Genomic DNA, 18,776 nt, shown 5'->3' on the forward strand with positions numbered 1-18,776 from the left:
TTTTATTATTATTTTAATTTTAAACTTTAATATTAATAATAATCATATATAAACCACAATTTTGTTATAACTTTAGCCCAGTGGTGCTAGAGTTCTTTAAATAGTTTTTTTACACATTGTGTCTGATCAAATTCAGTATGTATTGTTTATTTCCACTCAACTCCCTTTTTTCTTTGAACTTGCCAGATCAAAATAGTATTAATAATAATCTGTTTCAATGAGTCCAATTAAAATCCTATTGACAAAGTGTCTAAACTGTAATTATGACTAAATTAAAAACTAAAAATACTAATTATAGATTTATTTAGACGAACATTTTACTTCTATTAATGATTTTAACCTTATATTAATAATTATATATAGATCACGTTTTTGTTATAACTTTAGTCCAACGGTGCTAGAGTTCTTTCAATATTTTCTTTACAATTTGTGTCTCATCAAAGATCTTTATGATCAACAATTCAGTATGTATTGTTTATTTCCACTCAACTCACTTTTTATTTTAACTTGCCAGATCAAAATAGTATTAATAATAATCTGTTTCAATGAGTTCAACTAAAATCCTATTGACAAAGTGTCTAAAACTGTAATTATGACTAAATTAAAAACTAAAAATACTAATTAGAGATTTATTTAGACGAACATTTTACTTCTATTAATGATTTTAACCTTATATTAATAATTATATATAGATCACGTTTTTGTTATAACTTTAGTCCAACGGTGCTAGAGTTCTTTCAATATTTTCTTTACAATTTGTGTCTCATCAAAGATCTTTATGATCAACAATTCAGTATGTATTGTTTATTTCCACTCAACTTACTTTTTATTTTAACTTGCCAGATCAAAATGGTCTTAATAATCGTCAGTTTCAATGAGTCCAACTAAAATCCTGTTAACAAAGTGTCTAATTGTAATTATTACTAAATTAAAAACGAAAAATACTAATTATAGATTTATTTAGACGTACATTATACTTTTATTAATGATTTTAACATTATATACAAATCATGATTTTAGGTATAACTTTAGCCCAATGGTGCTAGAGTGTGATCAATATTTTCTTTATAATTTGTATCTGATCAAACATCTTTATAATCAACAATCGAGTATGTATTGTTGATTCTCTCTTAACACCCTTTTTCCTTTAAACTTGTCATGTCAGAATAGTATTAATAACATTGATAAAGTGTCTCAATTGTAATTATTACTAAATTAAAAATTAAAAATACTAATATATCTATATTTATATAGATGTACATTTTAGCTTTATTAATAGTTTCAACCTTATACTAATAATAATTATTTATAGATCACGATTTTGTTATAACTTTAGTCCAACGGTGCTAGAGTTTGATTAATATTTTCTTTGCAATTTGTGTATCATCAAAGCTCATTATGATCAACAATTCAGTACGTATTGTAGATTTCCACTCAACTCCCTTTTTTCTTTGAACTTGCCAGTTCAAAATAGTATTAATAATCATTAGTTTTAATGAGTCCAATTAAAATCCTATTGACAAAGTGTCTCTATTATAATTATTACTAAATTAAAAATAATAATTATAGATTTATTTAAATTACTTTTATTAATAATTTTAACCGTACATAAATAATAATTAGATATAGATCACGATTTTGTTATAACCTTAGTCCAATGGTGCTAGAGGACTATTATTAAATTAAAAACTTCTTTATCCCAAAAATTTGATACAAATATTTGTTACAAGCTGATGAGAACAGTGGGAAAGTAAAAAAACAGTATCTGTGAAACAATTTGTGAAACAGTAATTAGTGAAGGTGGATGTGGTCGTTGTGGATGCGTGGATGCTAGACAAGAAGTGTCAAATTATTAAGGTTTAGGAAGGCCGACGATTATTGATAATCATATTTTGATATTAGTAAGCAATAACTGGAAAAAAAAGATCGAAAAAAATGATGATTATTCAATTGAAATCTCGGTTGACTGAAAATAGTTGCCGACTCAAAAGTCAATTTAATTTATGGCCCAAAATTATATGGTCCGTTCGTATAATGGTTGACAGAGAACGCTGTAAGTAGCGGTATGGGACTTGATTACATAGCGGTCACTACACCATGTATATTGAAGGTGTATGAGTGTGGTATAGTATACTATCCTGTACTATGGCAGTGTTTTTATACTTTTATTATAAATTTACAATTATCATTCTCCTTTTTAACCTCGTCATTTTTATCAGCTTTCCGTGAAAACAAAAAGACCGATGCGTAAAAAACGAAAGCTACTCAGGTACTGATTAGTATTCAAATTATAAAATATCCACGTTGCAAAACAAAAACTATGGCACCTACAGTTATCCAATTAAATCTATTTTAGTTCAGTTTTTGAAGCTACTCCACGAACTTTGTTCTAACTCAATTTGGTTTGGTGTTGTGCTGTACATCCTCCTCAATTATGTCGATTCTGATTTAACTTAACACGATTTGTCTTATCAAGATACAGCAACAAAAACAAGTTTATTAATAAATAATTGTTGATGATATAAAATGTATGAGCAGAGATGACAATAGTTTTTGTACAGGAGCGTGTGTTAATGCTGAATAATTCAGTATAAGTCGGGTCTAGAGAAATAAAAAGAGCTTTTGCAACGTCTGCGTCGTTTACGACATACTCGGATGTTACCATTACAGGCCGATAATGCGGGGCAACGGCCACTTTTACCCCACCAAAAACCATCCAGAAGTGACTACCCCAAAATCACCTTATGGCCTAAAATCGAATAACTCGTCTTTCTTTTATAACTTCTGTGGGATTACTGGGATGCAGCGGAGATGTAATCTACACACATAATTGGACATAATTGAACATATACTATACAACCGAGGGACTAATAGACATATAGATATACCGAGAGTTCGCGTTATTGCACCTTCCACCGCACACAAATATGATTAAGACGACTAAACGGATCTCGCCGGAATTATTTTATGAATTATTTCGTTCGGTTTATTCTTCACACATTTGTTTTACGCACTTTTTACTCCTTTTTAATGTTGCCTACATTAGAACGACTCTTTAAATTAATTTTTCTCAAAATTAACAATAATTATAGGCACTAATTCTTTATATTAATACAAATATTGAATTTTTTATTATAAATTTAGCCCAGTGGTGCTAAATTTATATCGACCCAAGAATTTTATTGCCAAGTATTTATTACATATTGTTGATTTCCTTCCAACTTTATTTTTTCATGAACTCCCCAGATTTAAATCGTATTAATAAAACCGCTATCTCACAATGGGTCCATCCGAAACCCAAGTTAGGGGGTTACGGGATAGTGTACAGTAGTGGGGTAAACTACGTAAAATTTATATAAAACGGTAGAGTGAGGTTCCAGAACGGACGGACATTATTGAAGAATCGATTACAGCTTTGGGACACTTATATGGTGAAATAAAAGGGAAACTGACCGCTCTGTCCGGCTAAACGACAGTCATTATGTAAACAAGAAGATAACTGAGGGCAAGTGGACCAAAGGTCGACGCCTCAGATGAACTTATTGAATCAACTGCACGCATCGTGTGTGCTTCCTATTCTCTTGTCCCCACGTATATGAGCTCCGGGGACCTTATAATAAATATGTCGAATATTTATGTTTCAATTTTTATTTTGACTTCTTTTCTTTCAATACAGTTCGGCAAGATTTCTATAATGGTTTTTATTATTTAATTATAACACTAGCTAAATTCAACATATAAATTTACACTGTGAGAAAATATCAATAAGCTAGGATTAAATTATACTAAAAAAATTAATACTTAGAGCTTAAGAAATGAGTAATAGTTTAATATTTAAGTTTCAATTTTTATTTTCCTCTTTATTTCAGTAGACTTCAGTAGGATTTCTATAATAGTTTTCATTGTTTAATTGTAGCACCGTAGTGCTAAATTTTCAACATATAAATATTGACTGCCATTCTTGGTGAGAACATATCAATAAACTAAGATTAAATTACTCTAAAAAATCTAGAACTTGGAGCTTAAGAAAAAAAAAATGAGTAATAGTCTAATATTTAAGTTTCAATTTTTATTTTCCTCTTTTTTTTCAGTACAGTTCAGTAAGATTTCTATAATAGTTTTCATTTTTTAATTGTAGCACCGTAGTGCTAAATTTTCAACATATAAATATTGACTGCCATTATCGATGAAAACATATCAATAAACTAAGATTAAATTACTCTAAAAAATCTAATACTTGGAGCTTAAGAAACAAAAATGAGTAATAGTCTAATATTTAAGTTTCAATTTTTATTTTCTTCTTTTTTTCAATACAATTCAGTAAAATTTCTATAATAATATAATTTCTATAATTGTTCAATTTTAGCACCGCAGTGTTAAATTTTCAACACATAAGTATTGACTGACATTCTCGGTGAGAACATATCAATAAACTAAGATTAAATTACACTAAAAACTCTAGTACTTGGAGCTTAAGAAACAAAAATGAATAATAGTCTAATATTTAAGCTTCAATTTATATTTTCCTCTTTTTTTCAGTACAATTCAGTAAGATTTCTATAATAGTTTTCAATGTTTAATTGTAGCACCGTAGTGCTAAATTTTCAACATATAAATATTGAGCACCATTCTCGGTGGGAACATATCAATAAACTAAGATTAAATTACACTAAAAAAACTAATACTTGGAGCTTAAGAAACAAAAATAAGTAATAGTCTAATATTTAAGTTTCAATTTTTATTTTCCTCTTTTTTTTTCAGTACAGTTCAGTAAGATTTCTATAATAGTTTTCATTTTTTAATTGTAGCACCGTAGTGCTAAATTTTCAACGTGTAAATATTGACTGTCATTCTCGATGAAAATATATCAATAAACTAAGATTAAATTACGCTAAAAAAAACTAGTACTTGGAGCTTAAGAAACAAAAATGAGTAATAGTCTAATATTTAAGTTTTAATTTTTATTTTCATCTTTTTTCAGTACAATTTAGTAGGATTTTTTTCACTGTTTAATTGTAGCACTGTAGTGCTAAATTTTTAAGATGTAAATATTGACTGTCATTCTTGATGAAAATATATCAATATATTAAAATTAAATAACACTAAAAAACTAATACTTGGAGCTTAAGAGACAAAAATGAGTGATAATCTAACATTTAAGTTTCAATTTTTATTGTCCTCTTTTTTCAATAAAATCAAATGTGATTTCTCTAATGATTTCCTTTAATTATTTAATTATAGCACTGTAGTGCTAAATTCAATATTTAAATCTAGATCATTAATGTCGATGAGAATATATCAATAACCTAATAATAAGTTGCACCCATAAAAACTAGTACTTGATACTTAAGCAACAAAAATGAGTAAAACAATTTATAACGAAATTACCACTGTTATTAATATATTATTGCCTGCAAAATAGCAATAATATAGAGTTGAATATGGTGCAATTTAAGTTAATAAGATCGCCCGAGGCAATTAGGTTATAGTAGCTGATGTTGGGAGATTTAGAAATTTACATACTAACTACTTGTTGGTGTATCGGATGTATACATATGTATAGGAAACCAGTCAATAAGGAGATGAGCTTAGTGAGCTTGTTTGTCAAGGAGAAACATTGCATCGGCCTGTCAAACAACCCATCTGGACAAGTTAATGATATGCATGACTTAGGAAGCTACCCTTGTTCCTGCAAGGCGGAAGACTTCCCATGTATAATATTTAAGATAAGGTATTCATTATTTGTTAGTCAATCAAATGCGAGACTAGCTAACACGCAAAAAATATGGAAGTATATTTGATACATATATTTGAATATAAAGTAGGTAATTATACGGGTCCTCCAGACGTGAGATTATCTCGATGTAAGAACGTCGTGGGTGTTTTAAATAGAAATTAGGTGAGATTGGGACGCATCTTTCTGGTTTTTGCATCGCCGGTGATTAGTTACACGTATTTAAAATCAATTAGTATTAGGTGGTTGAACATAATTTAGCACTTAGTGTTAAATTGATTTTTCGAAGGGGAAACCGCATCTTGGAGCCCCCAAAAACATGTAAATTTTAATTCGACGTGCAAAAACGCATACGGAAATGTGTATCAGTGCAATTTCAGAAGTATTCATAAATAGCGAATGCGCTGCAATAAATCTAAATTCGTGTCGTATCGAATCCCCAAGTTGATCGTGATCGTGCATGGAAAGGAGGTGGTGTGGATCCACCCGAATCTGTTATATTGCAGTGACTAATAAAACTATAAAGCTGTGGCAATTTCTCTCAATGTGACTTTCATAAAGATGGTAAAATATGTTATTGGACTTTTGAGCAAGTCAATCCTTAAGTGCCAAATTAGTCCTAATTGAAATAATTACAAACCAAAGGAAAATTTGTAATACTAAGTAAAATGTAATCGAAGTTATCAGATAAATAAGTTTCTTCAACAAATTTATATTTATGGTTTTAACTAGCAACTTAATTGCTGTGTTTCAAATAGACTTAATTTAAAACACAATAATATTTATCATAACTATTTGGGCTTAATTTTAATATTATTTTGACTAGTAACAATAAAAATTATATTTTAAATTTTATATTCTATTTTTATTTTCCTCTTTTTCAGTATAATTATATAGGATTTCTATAATAGTTTTCATTGTTTAATTGTAGCACCGTAGTGCTAAATTTTCAACATATAAATATTGACTGCCATTCTCGGTGAGAACATATCAATAAACTAAGATTAAATTACTCTAAAAAATCTAATACTTGGAGCTTAAGGAACAAAAATGAGTAATAGTCTAATATTTAAGTTTCAATTTTTATCTTCATCTTTTTTATTCAGTACAATTCAATAAGATTTCTATAATAGCTTTCATTATTTAATTGTAGCACCGTAGTGCTAAATTTTCAACATATAAATATTGACCGCCATTCTCGGTGAGAACATATCAATAAACTAAGATTAAATTACTCTAAAAAATCTAGTACTTGGAGCTTAAGAAACAAAAATAAGTAATAGTCTAATATTTAAGTTTGAATTTTTATTTTCCTCTTTTTTCAGTACAATTCAGTAAGATTTCTGTAATAGTTTTCATTTTTTAATTGTAGCACCGTAGTGCTAAATTTTCAAGATGTAAATATTGACTGTCATTCTCGATGAAAATATATCAATAAAGTAAGATTAAATTACATTAAAAAATTAGTAGTTGGATCGTAAGAAACAAAAATGAGTAATAGCTTAATATTTAAGTTTCAATTTTTATTTTCCTCTTTTTCAGTACAATTCAGCAGGATTTCTATAATAGTTTAATGTGATCGAAGTTATCAGATAAATAAGTTTCTTCAACAAATTTATATTTATAGTTTTTACTAGCAACTTAATTACTGTGTTTCAAATACACTTAATTTAAAGCACAATAATATTTATCAAAATTATTTGGGCTTAATTTCAATGTTATTTTGACTAGTAACAATAAAAATTTTATGTTGCAGTATTATTTTGACTGCTGAAAATAATTATAATAGCCTTACAATAATATTTATTGTTGAAAGGTTTGGTGCTAAGTTTAATTATAATAATGATGCATCCTTAAACCACAAATGCATATATTCATAAGGATATATGAAATAAACAGAATATTTTCAAACAACTTAAGGTCAAATTAACATGTAAATATTGATGTATTTTTTAATTATGCTCAATCAAATAATTTTGTGATAAAAGCTAGAGGAACACCCTTTTTAATTTTTATATTAATTGTTAGTACCTACTTATTGGCGTCGACTAGTAAATAATTATCCTTTACATTAACATTCATTTAATGGGTTGGACTTTGGCACTTGTGCTAAAATTAAATGGAATATTGATGTATCATTAAACCACAAATGCACTCAACAACTCGAATTAACTATTTCCTAGACTTGTTTAACTTATATTAGGATCTTCTTAGGATTTATAAATTTGCCCAGGAATCAGGAGGCACGACACCTTCCCTGAACAAACTAATAAATACATCCTGCAACGTATAAAACATTTGCACGTGTACGTATCGTTTAGTGCGTAGTTCCGTTGGTATCTCCCGAAATGACAAACAGTTTCGTGCATTTTCATATAAATTACATCACTTTTCAAAAAAAAAAGAAGGGTGGTAGCCAAGGGTTTTAGAAGACGTGTTCCTGGAGGCTGTTAGTCATCCTAACAATGATTTATGGAAGCTAACATATTGCTTAGCGGACTTAGGCAGACCACCGTATGCCATCCCTTGTTTTAGTGGGGCTTGTATCAATATTTTCTTTTCGTATTATCACTTGCAGATCAGTGTTTGCGGGTATATCACTCAACTCCGTTTTTATTCATATGCATAGTCCGTCCAGCGACGATTTATGATTCGTTTACGATTGGATTTATGGGCAATTTAAGTGGTTTTGTGAACTGATTATTTAGTCATTAGTGATTGGAACTGTTCGAATTAATTCAACAGCCAATCGACAATATGCCCGCAATTATTCATCGCATCTTCCCCCTAGTTTATTAAGGCTCCTCCACCTTGTGTTTACATCACCCTTTATGCGACACTATGCATACATAACCAAATAACCCATGAGTAATTCCGCGAGCTTTTACCCAAATTGCTTCCATCCATGGTTCGGGCCCGGCCGAAAAAATTCGCCCAAATTAAACGTACAAATATGATTTTATGTATGCGATCATTTGGCAAAGATATGCAAATTTAAATCGAAATCCGTTATTTGATAGTCAGAATCTACATGGATTATTAAGTTTCAGGTTGGAATTTAAATGGGTGCATATGAAAACATTTAGTCAGTGTCTAATTTGCATTTAACGCCCCTTATTTCATCTGTCAGTCACTCGCTATCGGTTAACAGGAACGCCCTCGTTTTTGTCGCATGTCATACTTCATATTCAGCGACTATGCTTTCATTAATTCGGGCAATGAAGGCCATACAATTAGCAATATGTTGGCAATTATTCATTTTGTCTTCCCCCCATTTCACAGCCTCTTTCGTCGTCTGTTGACGTCTCCCTTCGTGCAACAATATACATACATTACATGGTTTTGTACAAATTACTTTTTTGAACACCAGACATTTACAAACCAAATTTATTTTGTGCATTCGTCTCAATTGGTATGGAGGATTAAATAAGCCACTTAATAATTTATTAATGCATTAAATTGTACATATATTTTATACAAAATATTTAGTAACCAATTAACAATTTATCCAAAAATAAAAAGTGTTTATCTCACTAAATTTGCAAAATTAACTGATGTGAAAATTAATAATTGGATCCAATTTAAAGCACACTGATAACTATTATAACAATGTAAGTTTAAATTATTATTTTAGAACAACTATGAATTCGTTATCAATAGAAATAATGCTGAAATCAACTATTTATATAAAAATTAAAAGGGTATTAATGTTCCTAATTCTTACTCTATGATTATGTGATTTAAGGACATATAAATAATACATTTAAAATTAGCACCAATTGCTAAGTTTCAATTTCTTAATAAATATATATTAATTTAAAGGAATTAAGTAAGATCTTTAGTAGTCAATGAACAATTTATAGAAGAAATAAAAAATGGTTTATCCCACTAGTTCTGTAAAATTATGTGATGTTAAAATTAATAATTGGGTCCAATTCAAAGCACATTGATAGCTATCATAACAATTTGAGCTTAAATTATTATTTTAGAACAATTATGGATTCATTACCAGTCAAAATAATACTTAAATTAACTATTTATATAAAAATTAAAAGGGTTACTAATTCTAACTCTATGATTACGTGATTTAAAGACATATAAATAATACAATTAAAATTAGCACCAAGTGCTAAGTTTCAATTTCTTAATAAATATATATATTAATTTAAAGGAATTAAGTAAGATCTTTAGTAGTCAATGAACAATTTATAGAAGAAATAAAAAATGGTTTATCTCACTAGTTCTGTAAAATTATGTGATGTTAAAATTAATAATTGGGTCCAATTTAATGCACATTGATAGCTATCATAACAATTTGAGCTTAAATTATTATTTTAGAACAATTATGGATTCATTACCAGTCAAAATAATACTTAAATTAACTATTTATATAAAAATTAAAAGGGTTACTAATTCTAACTCTATGGTTACGTGATTTAAAGACATATAAATAATACAATTAAAATTAGCACCAAGTGCTAAGTTTCAATTTCTTAATAAATATATATATTAATTTAAAGGAATTAAGTAAGATCTTTAGTAGTCAATGAACAATTTATAGAAGAAATAAAAAATGGTTTATCTCACTAGTTCTGTAAAATTATGTGATGTTAAAATTAATAATTGGGTCCAATTTAATGCACATTGATAGCTATCATAACAATTTGAGCTTAAATTATTATTTTAGAACAATTATGGATTCATTACCAGTCAAAATAATACTTAAATTAACTATTTATATAAAAATTAAAAGGGTTACTAATTCTAACTCTATGGTTACGTGATTTAAAGACATATAAATAATACAATTAAAATTAGCACCAAGTGCTAAGTTTCAATTTCTTAATAAATATATATATTAATTTAAAGGAATTAAGTAAGATCTTTAGTAGTCAATGAACAATTTATAGAAGAAATAAAAAATGGTTTATCTCACTAGTTCTGTAAAATTATGTGATGTTAAAATTAATAATTGGGTCCAATTTAATGCACATTGATAGCTATCATAACAATTTGAGCTTAAATTATTATTTTAGAACAATTATGGATTCATTACCAGTCAAAATAATACTTAAATTAACTATTTATATAAAAATTAAAAGGGTTACTAATTCTAACTCTATGGTTACGTGATTTAAAGACATATAAATAATACAATTAAAATTAGCACCAAGTGCTAAGTTTCAATTTCTTAATAAATATATATATATTAATTTAAAGGAATTAAGTAAGATCTTTAGTAGTCAATGAACAATTTATAGAAGAAATAAAAAATGGTTTATCTCACTAGTTCTGTAAAATTATGTGATGTTAAAATTAATAATTGGGTCCAATTTAATGCACATTGATAGCTATCATAACAATTTGAGCTTAAATTATTATTTTAGAACAATTATGGATTCATTACCAGTCAAAATAATACTTAAATTAACTATTTATATAAAAATTAAAAGGGTTACTAATTCTAACTCTATGGTTACGTGATTTAAAGACATATAAATAATACAATTAAAATTAGCACCAAGTGCTAAGTTTCAATTTCTTAATAAATATATATTAATTTAAAGTAATTAAGTAAGATCTTTAGTAGTCAATGAACAATTTATAGAAGAAATAAAAAATTGATAGCTATCATAATAATTTGAGCTTAAATTATTATTTTAGAACAATTATGGATTCATTACCAGTCAAAATAATACTGAAATTAACTATTATATATAGTTATTTATAAAAATTAAAAGGGTATTAATATTACATGCTTATATTCTAAAATTATGTGATTTAAAGACACGTCAATATTACAATTAAAGATAGCACCAAGTGCTAAGCGTAAAATCTTTAGTAGTCAATCAACAATTTATAGAAGAAATAAAAAAGGTGTTTATCCCACTAGTTCTGCAAAATTATGTGATGTGAAAGTTAATAATTGAATCCAATTTAATGGATAGTAATCAATCATATCAATAGGAAATTAAAGTTGTCTGAAAACAATCTTTTTATGTCATTCATTTTATGTATAAATAAATTTGTAATTCTGTGACACTTTAATACTATTTATTATACAATGAAACTTAGCACCAAGTGCTAAAGATCATTAGAAGTCAAATAAGACTCTATCTAACAATTAATGTAAAAATAAAAACTGTATTTATGCCATTAAGTTTAATTTACTGTTATACAATAAAATTTAGCTCTAAGTGCTAGTTAAATATATCTCCAATTAACAATTTATGTAAAAATTAAGAAGGGTATTTATACCACTGATTTAGTTTAAAAAACATTAATTTCTACCACGCCAATTTATTTATATATTTTATGTACTCCAATTTAACTTAGTCCTAAGTGCTTACAACTTTTAACCCTCAACCAAATCATTTACGATTTAATCGATTAAAATACCCATCCATAACCATTATCATAATTAAATTATTAGCCAAGATAAAACGTTGATTTCTGCACCCCAATTAAAAAGGTACACCCCCACAAAATTGACCATAAGAATCACCCCATTAAGGCAAAAATTAGTGTTAAAATTTGTCCGGTCACCCACACCGATGTAACAACATGTGTGAGACGAGGATGTGGGATTCGATCCGGTTGAAAAGAGCACATCAGACCGACTGACAGACGGCCGTGGTCCCAAACTATCGGGTTGCACGGGTTGAAACTAGGTGGCGCGTGTGTACGGACCCACACACACACACACACACACCAACACGCCCGACGCGGACCTATAATTAAATCAGAATTATAATTTTAGGGGGGCAGCGGGTCCGTTTCGGTCCCGTTTAGCCGTCTGCTAAGTTTTACGAGGGATGGTTATGACTGTTATGATGTTTCCATTTATTAATGTATTCGTTGTAATGTGTTATTTTACTTAATTATTATTATTACGATTAATATAATTAATTATAGTATAATTTGCACACATACTTAATCATTCATTAGTCTAATCAATTCAACTTTTATTGGTGAAAAAATTTTTTTAATATACTAAAGCTGTTAACAAAATTTACAGAAGTAATAAAAGAAGAGATAAAATTGATTAGATTATTGGAAAACTGTAATTAAAAGTAGAAATTAACTATATAAACTAGTAAGTGTATAAATTTCATTTACTTGCAGTTTCATGATGATTTAAGACTTTCATACATTTCATAATCATTTATCATTAATATATATTATAAATTTTTAGTCATATCCATTTTATACGTTTTTCTTTTGTTTTAGATCATCTCCAAGTTGGGATTGCAGGTATAAATTTTCTCCTTAAATAACTAAAATATAAGTTAAGCAAAACTTTGACTTGTTATTAAGCTCTTTAACTATTTAACACACTCAATTTAAGTATTAAAGTGTAATAAAACTATTTGTAAGTATAAAAAAATAATAATTGTGAGTACTTTACTACTTAAAATGAGTTTGAATAACAACTCAAAAAAAATCTCCAAAAATTCCATGTGCTTGATATATAACATGGGTGTATGTAATTTATAATGGCTGTTTAAGGTATTAGACTACCCCTCGTAGAGTATAAAATTTTGTTTTAAAACAATTTTACAGTAGATATTCCCTGTCATGTGTTTGTTACATTTTATTGTTATACATAGTCCAGGTATGGGTGTAGTTTAGTGCGGAGCGAGGCAATAAAAACGTAAATTCGCATAAGAAAATCATTAATGGCGGAGAGTGGTTGCTGGATTTGTGCGGTGGAGGAAGTGGGTCCCGCGAGTGCACTACACATACATATTTAAAATGACAGTAGTGTTTTAAAACCGCCGGTAATTCGAAAGTGCTTGGAAAAATCGCACAACCGAGTCAAATAAAATCAACCCCTTTTATGTTTCTTACGTTTTCAGGGCGTTATTGCGTGTGAAATTAAATTCTTAATTTAACCCTTTAAAATGTAACACGACGAGTCGCATTCGAAGTTAATTAGGCGAGTTTTGTGTATATTGAAGGGTTGTAACTGGCTTATTATGCAAAATGCAATTGCATAATAAAGACTTGTTACATTACCGATTCGCATTTTGTTCATCGGGGAGGTGCGGGCTTTGTCTCGAGGCGTTCACCTTATAAAGTGATTCCGCTAAAATTTTAATTCCAAGTCCAATTTAATTGTAAATATCTTTTTTAAATACGCGACAAAGCATTTAAATCTTTACAGCTCTTTTTACATGGTGTCTGTCTATACTGGTATTTCTTGGGTATTTTTAATTTTACAATATCTATTTCTTTAAATAAAATGTTGCAATTCTTTTTTTTTATATTTTGTAATTCCTTCTCTGTTTGTTTATTTATTTTTCATTTTATATTAGTACACAAAAATTCATTAATTTGTATTTTTTTTAAACTTATATAAATAATTATTTACCATTTATATATTATATTTGTAAATATTACTTTGCCTAATTTAATAGAACATTCATTATAAACAATTTTTTTTTCAATATAATTAACAAACCGATTCTATTTTTTTACTCTATTTATTAAAACATAAAAAATTATTCTATACTTTTCAAATTTTATTTGGTTATCATTTAATATATTAATTATTGTCTCATTTTTTACAACTTAATTTTTATAAAATATATATTTGTAAATTTTAATTTTGTTCTAATTTGTTACATATTTTTTGTATTCCAATAATTATCGTCAGAATATGCAAAGAAAATTATAATTTTTTCTTGTTATAAATTTAACAATCTAAATTTTAAGTTATATTTTTTCATATTTATTAAAAAATAAAATATATATTCTATATTTTTCAAATTTTATTTGATTAAAATTTAATATTTTAATTATTTTCTATTTTTTTTTTTTAATCTTAATATTTATTATATTAATATTTAAAAATTTTACTTATGCTCTAATTTATTTATTTTTTTATATTTTAATCAGAAAATTCATTAAATACAAAGAAAATTATAATTTTTCTTGTTATAAATTTGACTATTTAATTATTACTTTATATTTTTCATATTTATTAAAACATAAAATACATTATTCAATTTTTTTCAAATTTTATTTGGTTAAAATTTAATATTTTAATTATTTTCTAATTTTTTTATCTTTATTTTAATATTTTAATATTTTTGAATTGTTGTCAGAATATTCATTATAAACAAAGAAAATGATAATATTTCTTGCTATAAATTTAACAATTTAATTTTTCTTTATATTAAAATGAAATATTTATAAAACATTATTCTAAATTTTTCAAATTTTGTTTGGTTAAAATTTAATATTTTAATTATTATTCATTTTTTATCTTAATATTTATTATACACATATTTCAAAATTTTACTTATGCTCTAATTTATTTATTTTCTTAAATATTTTAATACTTATTATCAGAATATTCATTATAAATAAAGAAAAATATAATTTTTCTTGTTATAAATTTAATATGATTTTTATTTTATATTTTTTCATATTTATTAAAACATATATTATTATATTTTTTTCAAATTTTATTTAGTTAAAATTTAATATTTTAATTATTTTTCATTTTTTAATATTAATATTTATTATATACATATTTCAAAATTTTTCTTATGATGTAATTTATTTATTTTTTTAGTATTTTAATTCTTATTGTCAGGATATTCATTACAAAGAAAATTATAATTTTTCTTGTTATAAATTTAACAATCTAATTTTCACTTTATATTTTTTTATATTTATTAAAATATAAAATATATTATTATATATTTTTCCAATTTTTTATATTAATATTTATTATATGCATATTTCAAAATTTTACTTATATTCTAATTTATTTATTTGTTTAGTATTTTAATAATTATTGTCAGAATATTCATTATAAACAAAGAAAATTATAATTTTTCTTGTTATAAACTTAAGAATTTAATTTTTACTTTATATTTTCATATTTATTAAACATAAACTACGTTATTTTAAATTTTTCAAATTTTGTTTGGTTAAAATTTAATATTTTAATTATTGTCCATTTTTTTATCTTAATATTTATTATATACACATTTCAAAATTTTACTTACGCTCTAATTTATTTATTTTTTTAAATATATTAATACTTATTGTCAGATTATTCATTATAAACAAAGAAAATTATAATTTTTTTTGTTATAACAATTTGATTTTTACTTTATATTTCTTCATATTTATTAAAACATAAAATACATTATTATATATTTTTCAAATTTTATTTGATTAAAATGTAATATTTTAATTATTTTCCAATTTTTTTGATCTTAATATTTATTATATACATATTTCAAAATTCCACTTATGCTCTAATTTATTTTTTTGTTTTAATATTTTAATCAGAATATTCATTATAAACTAAAAATTATATAATGTTTCTTCTTTCTCTTCTTCGTTGATTTATTAATCAACCTCACATTTAATTTATATTTTTTTAGTTTGTTATCAATACATAAAAATGCATTAATTCTAATATTATTATTTCATCACCATTTAAGCCTTTATGTTTTTTAAATACATATATTTTTACTAATTTTTAGTTTCTAATTGATATTTTTTCTTAATTTTTAGATGCTTAAGATATTTTAATTAAAAATGTCATCCATTTTTTATATTTGAGTTTGAATTTATTAATATTTGCTGATATATGTATTAAAAACATATTCTAACAAAAATTTTTGTTATTTATATTGTTTTATTTTTATATAATAATTACTTAATATTTTTTATCTTTAAACGTATCTTGTTGTTGAATGATTTGAAAATTTTGTAATAAAGTTGTGAACACAAAATTTAAAATTAAAATCAAATGCAATTGCATCTTGAACCGTGAGTGATGAATCGATTTAAAAGTGACATTACCAGATCATCTTCGTGTCCACTGCGCCGTCTACTCTCTCCAACCCATTGAACACGATCGATCACTTAAAACGTTCTACGAAACTGAACGGTTTAACGATCCCAGAACCGTTTTAATTATGTACATGGATGTGTGCAATATTATATGTGTTTCTTACAGGGCCTAATATTATCTTTATTGCTCTAGTTTATGTAATGTATTCAAACATCCCCTATTGTTGGCTGAAAGTTACCCCGTTACTTTGTCATTTTAATGGCCGATTACTATCAGGAATTTACATTTTGACGGCAGTATCATGCACCAATTCGGTTTCAATTACACCTGAATTTTGTGTCAAGAAATTCTTCTTGTTTGATACAAATAAATGTTAAGCAGACTGAAGTAAATTAGTAGAGAATTTAATTAAATTGATTTAACGGTTATTTTAAATTTTAATGGAAATTGTAACAGTTGATTGGGTAATAGGTCGTCCATAAAAGCGACTGCAACACGATTTTTCACATGCCTTAATCGCCCTCTTCAATAAACGTCCGTGCCCGGACCTTTTTGGCCGGTCCCGAAAACCTTAAACCGACCTAGATTGATACAAATTTAATAATAAAGATGATCGTCATCCCGTGAATACGCAAAAGGGTCGGCGTTTCCCCAAAATTCATCGCCGAGAATGAAACATTCCTAATCTGTTCCGTATTAAGGAACGTATATGAGAGAGTGAGGCTTCGGCGTCGCGACGCCACCGTAACAATTAGCACAATAACGTTACAACCGTAAATGATTAGCATTTCTGGAACGATGCATGTAGATCCTCCTGAGATTACTGCCTGCAAGTGTTGTTTGGTAATGCCGGGAACTATGAATTTTAATTGTTCCGGGGGCTAATTAGAGAAAAGTTAGATGCGCCGCTCGTAAAGATAAAAACTTATAGTCCCTCATATACCACACACGTATTACCGTATTATTTATACGAACACATTTGTTAGGTTTTTGGGATTTTATGCAAATGCACGGCCGTTTGCTACATTGTCTCACAGAGATAAAATTATATATTCACGTACAAATCTCGGTTTATTATTTTTAAATATCTATTTTAATATGAAAATTCAAAACAGTTTTAAAGTTTACGCAAAATTTGTGGAATTGTGGCATACTCAAATACGATTTTAAAACTCTCTAACGAAAATTTTGTCTATAAATAATATTTACATACTAATAACTATAATATAATAAACAAATTAAACAAGTTTTATTACGAAAATATTGAAAAATTCGATTTTTTTTTATAAATACAGCATATTTTATATATTCAATTATTCATATAAAATTTTTAAATTAAGGAAAATATACCCTGTTATAAATAGTAACATTTTCTTTATTATCAATCAGTATAAATTAGAGAAAAGGACTTAATTTATGTACCATTTATTTAATTTAAAAAATAGACTAAAATCTATATATTTTTTAAATTTCCCAGAACTTTTTTTTAAATTACACAATTTAATATTTCGATAAAAATATTTGGAAAATTCTCATTACATTTAATATTTGGAGCAATATTTTACATTTTCTCTCTCTCTAAGTGTTTATTGTTTTATAAATTCAAGTAAAATTAATTTTAAACATATTTCTTGTTTTTTCTTTGCCTTTTTTTATTAACAATCAATATAAATTAGAGAAAAGTACTTTATTTATATATTACCATTTATTTAATTTAAAAAAAATAGACTTTAGATTTTTATATATATTTTTTATATTTCCCAACATTTTTTTTTTATATTACACGATTTAATAATTCGATAAAAATAAATTTTAAATAAAACATTATTAATATTTGAAGCCATATTTTACATTTTCTCTCTCTAAGCTATTTATTGGTTTATAAATTCAAGTAAAATTAATTTTATATATTATTATTATTTTTCCTGTGCCTGATATTAATTAATATTTACACACTAACAAATTTAATAAACGTATTAAACAAAATAATTGAAATCGAAATATTTTATATTTTCTCTCTCTAAGCTATTTATTGTTTTATATATTCAAAAAAATCAAATAATTCAAAACAATTTTAAATACATTTCTTTATTTTCTTTTAATTGACATTAATGTTAATTAACATACTAAACAAATATATAAACGTATTAAGCAAAATAATTGATATTTTCCAAATATTATTATGAAAATATTGAGGAATTCGAATTTTTCTTTCACAAA

At 25.9% G+C, this 18,776-nt stretch overlaps 1 protein-coding gene and 1 long non-coding RNA gene across 8 annotated transcripts in view; one reads left to right on the forward strand and one right to left on the reverse strand.

Annotated features, from left to right (window-relative positions):
* Positions 1 to 18,776, reverse strand: part of LOC126264273 (uncharacterized) — a 240,268-nt gene that overhangs the window by 173,494 nt on the left and 47,998 nt on the right. The window lies entirely within an intron of this gene.
* The window catches only part of LOC109600247 (protein trachealess), a 101,500-nt gene that overhangs the window by 43,548 nt on the left and 39,176 nt on the right, over positions 1 to 18,776 (forward strand). For 2 of the 4 annotated variants that reach the window (XM_049961376.1, XM_049961378.1), the window contains exon 4: positions 12,965 to 12,988. The exons of the other annotated variants lie outside the window; for them this stretch is intronic. In XM_049961376.1, coding sequence (XP_049817333.1) covers positions 12,965 to 12,988 — 24 coding nt within the window. The remainder of the gene's footprint in view (positions 1 to 12,964; positions 12,989 to 18,776) is intronic. 4 annotated transcript variants of the gene reach the window in all.

This window comes from Aethina tumida, chromosome 1 (genome assembly GCF_024364675.1).
Source record: "Aethina tumida isolate Nest 87 chromosome 1, icAetTumi1.1, whole genome shotgun sequence".
Taxonomy (NCBI): Eukaryota; Metazoa; Arthropoda; class Insecta; order Coleoptera; family Nitidulidae; genus Aethina; species Aethina tumida.